General features: G+C 40.6%; 1 protein-coding gene across 18 annotated transcripts in view; it reads left to right on the top strand.

Annotated features, from left to right (window-relative positions):
• Wnk1 (WNK lysine deficient protein kinase 1) overlaps positions 1 to 11,669 on the top strand; it is a 124,255-nt gene extending 112,586 nt beyond the window's left edge. For 8 of the 18 annotated variants that reach the window (XM_076940449.1, XM_076940447.1, XM_076940439.1 and 5 more), the window contains 6 exons: positions 1,310 to 1,504; positions 2,779 to 2,871; positions 5,719 to 5,760; positions 7,462 to 7,488; positions 8,375 to 8,562; positions 8,941 to 11,669. In XM_076940449.1, coding sequence (XP_076796564.1) covers positions 1,310 to 1,504; positions 2,779 to 2,871; positions 5,719 to 5,760; positions 7,462 to 7,488; positions 8,375 to 8,562; positions 8,941 to 9,258 — 863 coding nt within the window. In that variant the 3' untranslated portion in view covers positions 9,259 to 11,669. The remainder of the gene's footprint in view (positions 1 to 1,309; positions 1,505 to 2,778; positions 2,872 to 5,718; positions 5,761 to 7,461; positions 7,489 to 8,374; positions 8,563 to 8,940) is intronic. The other 10 variants (XM_034511988.2, XM_034511982.2, XM_034511985.2 and 7 more) reach the window with 7 other exon arrangements.
• Positions 11,670 to 12,232: the final 563 nt, after the last annotated feature.

Here is a 12,232-nt window from a genome sequence, read left to right as displayed (position 1 = left end):
AATTGGTTTCAAAGTTAAAAGAGGCTAAAGTGGGTTGATTTCATGTTTGTTCTCTAGGTCTAGTCGAAGTATGGAAAGCAGGCATATGCAAATTTTTACCTGCTCTCTATTAGTTAGAAACTTTTATAGTTATTCAGACCTTTTCTTGTGTACTTGACCAATTTATGTAAGTTTCTATTAATAGAGATGTGTCTTTATAGGAGAGTGGCTAATTCAGACTCAGATTCTGGATTTTACATAATTTTTAGTGCATTTCTATTTAATTAGTAACTTAGAATCCAAGAAATTATGGTCAGTTGACATAACTCATAACTCCCTACTGTTATTTTTTTATTCTTTTTCTTTTATCCAAAAAGTTTTAAATACTCACTAGTCAGTGGTTACTTACATCATCATTCAACACTCTTTGTATCTTTTTTCTTAAGCATTGTTTTACATTTATGAGTGTTTTGCTTGTGTGTTTTTGTTTGTTCACCACATGTATAAGTTATCTTAGGAGTTCAGAAGAGGGTGTTGGATCTCCTGGAATTGAAATTACAGACAGTTGTAAGCTGATGTGTGGATTCTTGGAATCTAAGCTGGCTCCTTTGCAAGAGCTGCCAGTGTTCTTAAGCACTGAGCCATCTGTCTAGCTCCTTTTTATATATCTTAAATCGAGCATGTTTATAAGAAAGTGTAAGCAGAGACTAACAGCCTGTTTGTATAGTCACCATCTTTCTAATAGGCAGAAAGCAGTGATTATGGAAGTAGCTTTGTATTCTATCTTATAGTCTAATTTACTGTACATTCTGCTCAGGCTAGTGAGCTCTGTGTGTTATCTAAAGCTAGTATTCTTGAGGAGAAATTCTTAATAACCCTATGTTTATAAATTTATTTTTTCTTATCTTCATGTCAGTACAGTTTTTGTCCATTTGTCATTTTCTGGGTTTATTTGTTTTTTGTTTTTTGTATTTTTTTTATTTTTACCACTCAGGACAAATAGGAAACAGAAACAATCAGTGTATTAGGAAAGATTTATGTGTTGTTGGGTTTATTTTTCTTACTTTTTGTTTTATTAATTTTTCATTTATTGAAGATATGGTATTATCATGTATCCCAAACTAGCTTTAGACTCACTCTGTAGTTAATGCCTTGAATGCCTGATCATTCTTCCACTTTCCATATGCAAGGATTACAGACATGCTGACCACCATACCCTAGTTTATGTGGTGCTAGAGATGAAATCCAGTGTTTCACGAATGCTTAGTGAATTGAAATATATTTTCAGCCCCTTCTACATGGTTTTTCATGCTTCTTTGTCTTTCAATAGGTACCCTGTCTGGTCAGAGTGGAACTTCAGTCTTACATCCCCAGCAGACCCTCCATCCCCCAGGCAACACCCCAGAGACTGGACACAACCAGCTGTTACAGCCTCTTAAGCCATCTCCCTCTAGTGACAACCTCTATTCAGCCTTTACCAGTGATGGTGCCATTTCAGTACCAAGCCTTTCTGCTCCAGGTCAAGGTAAGAATTCAAAGTAACCACCACCTTCCAGAAACATTAAAATAGAATTATTGCCATACTTGGCACAAAAACAATATTAATAACTTACTGCCATTAGCTGAGTAATGGCTAGCCATTGAGCTTAGCAGGAAAGCTGAATAGGGATTAGAATCACTGGCCTCTTTGCTTCCAGCCATCTGGTAAGATAGCTTCTTATTGTTCGTTGTTGTGTAGACAGCACCTCATTATGTAGCCTAGACTGCCCTGATCTGTAACTCAATGAGGAATCCGGGCTAATCTTGAACTTTTGGAAATCCTCTTGCTTCAGCCTCCCGCATGTTGGAGTTACAGGTGTAAGCCATCAAACCCAGCTCTGAAATAGCTTCTTTTCAAAGAGTGATCGTTATACCTGCAGCCTATATGTATAGTTTACTTAAGACTTAGATCTTAACCTTTCACAGTAAGCCAAGACTTGTGGACAAAATTCTAAGGAGTTGCTGACAGTTTTTAAAAACAAATTTCTTCCTTTTTTTTTTTTTTTTTTTTTTTTTTTTCTCCTTAAGCCAATGTGCTTTTAAACTTCTAGCATGATAGCAGCATACTGGGATGACTGGCCCTAGCAGCTATTGTCTTAATACATGGTGAACACTGATTTAGTAAGGAAAATAAAAAAATTCCAGAAAGTGAGAGGGTCTCCAAGAGAGAAATATTCTAAGATCAAATTCTTGATCCATACTCTACTTTCCAAAATAATGTTTTGTTTAGTATTATTCAAAACATTATGGCACAGAGCTTTTAGTAAGTAAATTTAAGTGAGAACTGGAAGGAGAGACTGGGTATAGCAGTGGTTAAGAGCACTAGCTGCTTTTGCAGAGGATCTGGGTTCAGTTCACAGCACTCACGTGTAGGCTCACAGCCATCCCAGGGGATCTGGATGCTCTCTTCTGAATTGGATGTTTGGGTAGAAAGGAATGGGTGGACAGACTACAGAAAAGTAAGTGCCTCTTGCACAATTACATAAAATCTAGACATCCAATTTTCCCTTCACCCAGTTAATGTATTTGCTTAATAAGACACAACACAAAGTTGCTAGCATTGTTCCAACCGAAAAAAAGCTTCATTTCTGCCAATGGAGTGAGGTCTGGCGTCTCTGTCTCATACAGCAGATGGACTTCCCTGCGGATCTCACTCTTCTACATGCCATCCAGTGTGTCACCACTCCAGCCTCAAGCTCTAACATCTTGTAGTTGTGTTGTCTCTTCTCCTCTCTGTTCTTTCCTTTTCCCTTCTCACAGGCTGTGCGAAGTTTAACTGTGCATCTGAGCAGGTGACATTCAAACCTGGTGGCAGGAGGACCCGATTTCTGAGTACGCCCTGCTTGGCTCTTTGTGTGTAACACCTTTACTCCTTCCTTGTCCTTGTTTTTCTGCTGCTTTGGATCTGATTTGTCACGCAGTCCATTTTCATTTGTCTCCTTTATATTTCATCTACTCAGTGGCTTGGCTGATTGTTACCCTCAGAAGTTTGGGTCCCCATATTAATTATAGTAAATGATCCAGAAACAACAGTAAGTTTTTAGAGGTTTCAAATAACTCCCAGATAGAATTGTTTCTTTTAGATCTATCCTAGGCTGCAATACACAGTCATATTTGGTGATGTTAGTGGTGGTATGTGCCCATGCATCCCATGTTAGAGAAGAGCAAAGGTTGCAAGTTTGGGGCCAGCATGGACTACATAGCAAGTCCCTTTCTCAAAATTAAATTTAAAAAAAAAAAGGACAAGAAGCATGTTCCTAACCAATCCTAACTGAAGGTAAAAGTTCACCTTCTCAATTAAGCCTGAGTATGTACAAGTTGAAAAGATGCTAGAAACTCCTTTTTACTACTGCCAACTCCATGAAACTAGTTCAGACAACAGTTAGTATAGTTATCTTAACAAGGCATTTATTCTTTTGAAGACCAAAGCTAAATACTTGCACATGAAATTTGTCATTTTAATATTAATAGAATTTCCCCACTTTCTGTTTAAAAATAAGGTGCAGGAAGCTAGAAGTGTACTTCAGAAAGGTACGTGCTATGTAGATTAAGGGCCTGAGTTTGACCCCTAGAACCTAAGCTAAAAGCTTTGGCATGTCAGCTTGTACTGTGATCCTAGTAGTAGCAACGTTGGAGAAAGGATCCCAGGTCTCATGAGCAAAATCAGTTTAGCCATGTTAGCAAGCCCCAGACCAATAAGAGACCCTTCCTCAGGAAAGCCTAGGTGTTCTCATGAAGACCCTCACCTGAAGTTGTCCCCCAACCTCCACATGTACCTGTACACAGAAGAGCACTCACCAAAAGAAAAAGGTCCACGTGGGGCTAGAAAGACTGCTCAACAGTTAAGAGCACTGGCTGTTCTTCCAGTGGATTCAGGTTCAATTTCCAACACCCACATGGCAGCTCACAACTGTCTACAGTGCCAGTTCCAGGGACAACATTCTCCTCTGGCCTTAGAACACTGCACACACAAGGTACACAGACATACACACAGGCAAAACACCCATACATGTGAAATAAAAATAAATAAATCTTTATTTAATCATTAAGAATAAGATGACATCTGCACAAGAACAAATTGCCCTATCTTGTCTTCTCCAGGTAAGGAATGAATAGTCAGTGCCTACTTCCTAGGGTTATTGTGCGATTTAAATACGATATTGTCCATAAAAACATCTGGTACTTAGCAGGTGGCCAATAAGTGTATATTGAAAGAAAAAAATTACAAAGAACTTGATTAGAGTTTGAATAACAATCGGTTAAGGCCTCAAACTTCTGGTGTGGTTATTAGTGCTTTTAAATGCATGTGCTAAAGCCATCAGTGTTTCTAAGTATGGCTCAGGGAGCCTTTGGCCTCTTCATGGTGGGAAGAATTTGCTCTCTGCTCTGTTCTTGTACCTATGTGTATTAGATTTAACCTCTGTTTCCCTCACTGACATATTTGTCATCCTTGCTCCCCTGTTGTTGTTCTCCTGAGTTAGTTATGGGTCGCTTCTGCCTGTAGCCTTCTTGTACTACATTCCCACACATGTCAGTGGTCCAGGGCTGAGCTCTTCAACAAAGTGGCTGGAGGGCGGTGTCCATTTTGGTAGTTTCCAAGCATGCATAATTTGGGTATGCATTTATCAATAGCTTTTTTTTTTTTTATTAATGTAGCTTTGACTACATATGTTATGAGCACACTTGAATAAGCATTTAATTTATATGTCCAGCTAGAAAGATGTAAGGGTATTAATAATAGAGTGGGTATTTTGCAGTAAAATGTCACGTACCAGGCCTGTAATACACAGCCTGATACATTTGAGGGGAAAAAAAAGGCAAAGTAGGTCTTCTTTCTGTGAAATCTGATGTGCACCATCTGAATTAATTTTGTATCTCACAGCATACTCTTAAGTATAGGCAGTATTATCTGTTTGAAAATGAAAGGCCTTATACCTATCAATGGTGCATCATAATATGTCATGTAAAACTGCTGGACAAATCCTAGGAGGCAGATTTTTAAAAAGACATAGAAAAAAGGTGCTTGAAAGAGTGGGAGACCTTTACTAGTTTTGGATACATTATCCTATGTTCTCAAAAATAGTTTGGAAGCACGGCTTGGCTTAATGCTCTATCCATATTTAAAGGTTGCTTGTTTTCCACATACTTTTAAATTGTTTCTGGAAGGGATGGAGCATATGGGGGGAAGCAAGAGCAAGTCTGTGTGTGTGGTATAGGTGTGGGTCTGTGTGTGTGTGTGTACACGGGTGTGTACCTAGGATGTGGAAATATAACAACCAGTTTAAATTAACTTAAAGCTGTAACAATGGTACTGATTTAAATGCTTTGTAACAACCCAGCAGGAGAAACAGGAAGTAGGACAAGATCAATGGAAGTATGCTTGGAGATTTGAAACTCAAGCAGTGAGACCTGTCCTTCCTCCTCTACAGCCTTAATGCCACATCATATTTTAGAAACAGATTAGGTATAAAAGCTGAGCATCTGTCATCCAGGCTTTATAGTTCATCTGATAATTATGTTAATACTCACAAGCCACTTAGATTTACCCATAGACTTGTATTTACATCTAGGGCTACCAGGTCCCACCCAGCTATGTCCCCTCCTGCTTTCTCTTGCTGGGCTTCTGTGTGCTGTTTGGAGAGTCTGTAAAGATTTTACACTGATATTTCTTTAACACACTGCTCTTTCTTTGTGCTTCAGGGAAGATGGTGAAAAAAGTCTGTCCTTGCAACCAGCTCTGTAGTAATTATCTTTTCTTTCTGTTACTTTTGGTCCTGATTGCAAAGCCCTGAGTTCTTTGAACTTTGAAGCCTCATTAACTGCCTGTTTCCTAATTTCCATCCATTCCTGCATCCTTTTCTGATATATTCCTTAACATGCTTAATTGCCATATTTAATTACTACTACTTCCAGATTGAGAAACCACTTCATAGTCAGTGCTCTCCTGTGAGCCCAGCTGGGTTAATCGTGGATCCACTGTGTCTACTGATGTGAGTTTGGAGATGGAGGGAGCCTAGGATCCATACAGAAGAGTCTCTGAGGCACGGAGCATACTCCCGCCATAGTTGCTCACACTAGAAACTCAGTGATGATCTAGGTGTACAGAAAGCCATGTTCTTAGCTCATTCATATCGCAGTAGAAGTTGTTGCTAAGCTAGTAGAGAAAGGAATGCTGCTTGGTTAGTAGAACTTGGCTTTTTAGCCTAGGGTTTTCTCATTAAAATAAAGTGCAAATGCTAAGAATTTAGCACCCAACATGTTATAAAAATATAGAGAGTTAACAAGAAAATTCTATGGGCAGGATTCTCTGGCAGTAAATATGGCTTATAACACCTGATAGACATGTCTTTATCTGACAGCATAGGGATAGAAGAAACTCAGAACATGAATTTAGTGAAATAAAATCTATCCTTCTTTATAAAGCTTTCAGGGGGACTGAAAACATTTTAAAGTAATCACACTCTGCAGAAAGCTTGTTAATCCTACTTTATAGTCAGAAACTACAATAAAAAACTAACTGTAGGGTGACTCTCACGTATAGGGTAAACCTCATTTTCTGAATACAATATTGAGGAATGTAGACTAAAATGAATGGCATTTAGTTTTAAAGGGCCCTCACTGCATCAAGAGCAAGTAGCATCAGACTAGAGAAGTGTGACTTCTGGCATGAGCTCTCTGGACAAGCAGTGCTCAACCTGACTTGGCTTCTCATCTGGCGTCTGCTCACTTGTGGATACTTTTTATTGTTTTGATCATCTGACCTGTCATCCACCAGGATGCTAGTCTTCGTGCATGCCACATGCCTGCTTTCTGGGCTTCCTCCCTGTTGTAACTGCCTATCCTCATGGCCTGTGCTTCTTCCCACTGCACCTTTGTCCCACACTTGCTATTCAAGGAAGGCTGTTTCCTGTGCTTTTACACTTTCCCACTTGGTTTCCTGTACTGTAGGTATATTACTCTACCTTTACCCTGTATAGTAACAGTCCCCTGCAGTTTTAGCAGGCACCATGTGACTGCAACAATTCATGTCTTGCCACATCGGCCAACAGAAGCATGTAAGCATCCTCACTCTGCAGCTTTACCCAAGTTAGCTTTTCTCTAGCACAGACATGCTTTTAGCTAGAGACATATTCCCTACGTGGTAAAATAGACACATTCTTGGTACCAACAGAGGATTATAGTGCGTATTTATAGGTAGGGCTGCTTCAGGCGTGCTGCTGTGCTCTGGTGTGCTGCTTGGCGTTTGAAAGCAGGAAAACGCATGCACTTGGTCCCAGAGTTCCTTGAGGATGGTAGGACCTGCTGGCTCACAACTTTAGTAACCTTTATTTACTGTGTAGTAAATGTGAAGTCTGCTAATAAAGTGGGGGATAAAAACCGAAAATAAGACCATGACTCTTCTTTCCCTCTTCCCTAAAACTTGCCTCTTCGAATAACCTTCAGTGTGCCCTCCAGCTGAACCGAAATCAGGCAGGACACAGACTCCTCCTTTCTTTTTCATCAAACCATAGAAATAGAAATCCTTCATCATAACCTCTATGCTTCCTCTCCCCTCTGCACCCTTGCCTCAGCTGCATTTTCCTGTTGCTTCTACCCAGGAGTGCTTCTTCTGTTGGGAAGAGTGGGGAGAAGGGATGAGAATCCTTGACCAATTAAAACCTAAGTCCTCAAGAAATCATAACTTCATGGAGCTGAAAATTTCAGGCATATCTGCTGCCAAATCTCAGTTCTTTACTTATGATACATTGAGAGGAGTTAAAGCCTTGACTCCTTCCAAATTTATATTTTTACAAATTTATGTTTATGGTTCCAACATAACAAAGCATGTTGCATCTCATTATTTCTTTCTGTTTAAGAGCATCTAAAGAATGCCACAGTATACATGTAGTCTGGGAACCCCATCTTTTCCACAGAAGCACTGATCTCTGCCTTTGTACTATAACTTGCCCAGTGCACAGCACTTCTTTGGCCCTGCTCTCTACAGGGTTCCGTAGCAGCCAGCCCTGTGGACCATACCACTCCCTCATCAGTATGTTGCTGGGAATAGAGTTCTGGCAGACAGTCCCAGTGTGAGAAAAATGCTTTGTTAGAAAATGCCTTTCCCCTTCATGCGTGCCATCATTCCAAGTTTTTGAGCCTTATCTACAAGCTGTGGAAGAAAAACCATTTTCATTACCTGTTATGCAAAAGCAAACAGATAAGTAATACTTCAAAATCTTTCTCTCCTGCATGGCTTCCCAAATATTCTCCCCATTCTATGGCTTGCCATTCATTATCTTGTGACATTTCCCCCTTTCCCCAGAGTTCTATTCTAGACCCCACTTTAATACTAATGTTGTATTACTTACAATTCTAGGGACCAGCAGCACAAATACTGTTGGAGGAACAGTGAGTAGCCAGGCTGCCCAGGCTCAGCCTCCTGCCATGACTTCCAGTAGGAAGGGTACATTCACAGATGACCTGCACAAGTTGGTAGACAACTGGGCCCGAGATGCCATGAATCTTTCAGGCAGGAGAGGCAGCAAAGGACACATGAATTATGAGGTGAGTCTCCCCTTTTCCTAACCTGCCAGACTACCAACACACAGACATGTCAGGGACTGCCAAGGCTGGTATGATGTCCTTACCACCACCTTCTTCAGTAGCCTGTAGATCCTAATTATTATTGAGAAAACAAGGCAACAATTACTTTGGTACCCTTTTCCTTCAGCACATAAACACCTGGGACATACATACACAGCTCAGATCCTAGTGTTCAGTCCTTGCTAAGGTAGAGACAATAAATATTATGGGAGGCTTTGTTCTATTTTGATAGTGTTAAGATTAGAACATCTCAGCTCTAGAACAGCATTGCAGTATCACCCATTTTGTGCCTGTGTATTCACCTATGCCAAAATCTCATTGCTACTTTCTTGTTTTTAGGGCCCTGGAATGGCAAGGAAGTTCTCTGCTCCTGGGCAGCTGTGCACTTCCATGACCTCAAACCTGGGTGGCTCTACCCCCATCTCTGCAGCATCTGCTACCTCTCTAGGTCACTTCACCAAGTCCATGTGCCCCCCACAGCAGTATGGTTTTCCAGCTGCCCCATTTGGCACTCAGTGGAGTGGAACAGGTGGTCCAGCACCACAGCCACTTGGCCAGTTCCAACCTGTAGGAACCGCATCCTTGCAAAATTTCAACATCAGCAATTTGCAGAAGTCCATCAGCAACCCCCCAGGTTCCAACCTACGGACCACCTAGTCAGCGGCAAGGATGTTAACTGAGTAGAATTGGGGGCAGGAAATGGAATGCTGGGGGGTGGGGGGTGGGGAAGTAGCCTATATACTAACTACTAGTGCTGCATTTAACTGGTTATTTCTTGCCAGAAGGGAATGTTTTTAATACCATTTTGAGCCCTCAGAATGGAGAACTACCCTCCTTCTCCATTTGTTGGAGTCAAAAAAGAAGGAAAGAACAGCTTTCTGGTGTAAGGGCTGCCTGAGATTGCTTTTCTGTTTTTGTACCCACCAGTAAGGCCTAGAGCTAGAAAAGAGCCTTGTTACCAGAAAGCCCCAAGAGCTCAATGTAAGCCAAACCCCGTATGTATCTGTAAGTGGGTAGAGCTCTTAATCTTGACATGTACCCCAAATTCCTTATTCCCTCAACAGTGCACACCTTAAGACAAAAGGTTCTCTCCCACTCTGATCCCTTACCCCCACTTTTTTTTTCCCCTTTTACAACCTAGTGAAAAACACCAGGGGACTGGGGTTGCAACCCTTTCTTACATAGGTCATTAATGCTTTAAGCAAACGATATTAGCAGCTTTGACTGCAGCATTAGCAATTAGGGAAAACAATGTTCCCTGCGGACATGTAACTTTGCCATCAGTTTTGATGTGGAAACACTGTGATATATAAATGTTGTTGGACAACATTAGTTTTAAGAGTAAAAATTGAAAGGTTTAAAAGGTTCACACACACACAAAAGCTAGCTCTGTCCTTTACTTATTAAGACACTTTAACTTTTCCTTTGTATTTCCATTGTATTAGATAAATAAATGTGAATGTAAAATTGTATAAATTACTGTACTTGAATACTTCTGTTCTCCCAGTATTGCTTGCTGGATATTTTAGTGCCTTGGACTTCTATTGCTTCTGCTGTTAGCATCAACTTACCAGACCCCAGGTCACCAAAGGGTATGTGGAAAGAAATCTTAGGTCCACGTGACCTCAGCAGTGGATATGCCAAAGGGAAAATGAAAGTGTTTTTGGTTTTGGTTTGGTTTATTTTTTTGTTTTGTTTTTGTTTTTTTTTTTCAGTCGTTTTCAACAGTTTTGCCTAGAGCAGGTGTAAGGTGAGCACAGTGAAGTTGGCATCAGTGGTTGAAAACAAAGTTCTGTTTCAGAAAGAATGAGGAGGGTTGTGAGCTGTGTGAAAGACAAGGACTGGAGATGTGGGGGACAAGCTTGTTTGAGGTGATACCTGGCCAGTGAACAAACAAGACCTAGAAGAAGGGAGTGGGCTAGATTTTAAGTTGGGAAGGATGACAGTGCCAAGTCACAGATGGAAAATGTTGCTCTAAGGAAACCTGCTTGCTTGCCCCCACCTCTTGTTGCACATGTACCACACATTTCTCTGCTTTAAAGTACTGTATTGTGGGAATTCAACCCACTTCTGACTTTCTAAGCATTGCAGGAAAAAGTGCTTATTTCCTTTCCTACTATGATGTCCAAAAAGTGCTTATTTCCTTCTACGATGTCCAAATGGCTGCACAGTCAGAACCTATTGTTGCTGCCTTTAATATTAGAACTAATACTCTCACATTTTCATACCCATATCTCCAAATAACAGCAACCAACCAGTATTATCTAATATTTTGGCAATAGGGACCTAATTGGCAATTTGGGATCTGAATATTCTGGAAAAGTGGAGAAAAGTAGAACTCGTCATTTCTTGGGTGCTTCCTCCTTCACCGTGAGTTGGGAACTGACACATCCCAGGAGTTGCCACACTAGCGAGAGCCTGGTTTCTTCCTTTAAGAGGCCTATTCTTTTTAAGTAAGTTGGTCGAGGCCCAAAGATAAAAGTAAGAGCTGAAAGTTTTAGGAGAAGGAAGTGTAATGAGCAGGGCTTTTGTTTCAGGTCCTGCTACCAAAGTGGTGATTCATTTATTCCCTTTGGGAGAGGGTGAGAAGTACTGTGGGAGGGAAGCGGGTTGCAGGATGACTGAGTGCTTCCTGTCAGCAATAGAGGGAGCCAAATACAGCTTGTGGTGTTTGGCCTTAGTCATTTTGAAGTCTGTACCCCCTTCACAAAGGTTTACTGACTGTTGATTTCCCCCTCCTGTGGATGAAATAACTGAAGCCTAGAGAAACGAGCTAGTGCTACTGAAGTGTTTAAATTATTTTTGTGTTAATAGTACACTTTGAGTATCTTTTTCCACATTTAAAAAGAACTTTCTGAATTATAAATGTTTTCCTTACGTTATTTAACAATGTACACTGTTTAAAACTGAATTCAAACCTTGGGGTTTCTCAGCAGCCGTTAACTGTACATTTTGCACTAACTCCGGGTGTTGCGCTTCTTGTAAGATTGCGCTTTGTGCTTCAGTTTGTTACCTTTGTAGACTTATTTAATGAAACCATTCAAATAAACCAAACTTGCTTTGTTGAACTGTGGGGTGTCCTTTCTAACAAAAACCCCTTTTGTCCTCACTGGCCCTACTTTGAATTTTGTACAACTTATAACTGGATTATTGTTTCTGGAAACTTAGTAGCAGTTGTACCCCAAACTAAAATCATGCTGTTAAGGATGAAAATGGTACTTCTTCTCTAAGGAGTTTGTTCCTAGTCTTCAGGGAAAGGCAAAGCAGCAGCTGTTAGGAAACAGGGAAATTATGGCAAACTGCTATCAGTCAACACTTCTGACTGACATTTGACTTAGGTCCTCAGTTTCCCACTAACAAATCTTGTCCCTGCTTCAAGATTAGGCACTTCCCACCAAGCCTGTGCCCAATCTCAGGGACCCAGGTGGTGTGAAGAGACGACCAATTTCCCTCAGCATAAACCTGAATTCAGCTTAAGTTGAATTGGAAGTTCATTGTTCCTTTGAAAAGAATCATGAAACTTCTGGGTGTGGTATAGTTAAGAAAGAGTAGTTACTTCCTTAAAACACCTATTCCTGGGGCTGGAGAGATGGCTCAGCAGTTAGGAGCATTGACTGCTCTTCCAAATGTC

Source organism: Arvicanthis niloticus, chromosome 9, assembly GCF_011762505.2.
Source record: "Arvicanthis niloticus isolate mArvNil1 chromosome 9, mArvNil1.pat.X, whole genome shotgun sequence".
Classification (NCBI taxonomy): domain Eukaryota; kingdom Metazoa; phylum Chordata; class Mammalia; order Rodentia; family Muridae; genus Arvicanthis; species Arvicanthis niloticus.
This window is presented reverse-complemented; position numbering and strand designations above follow the sequence as displayed.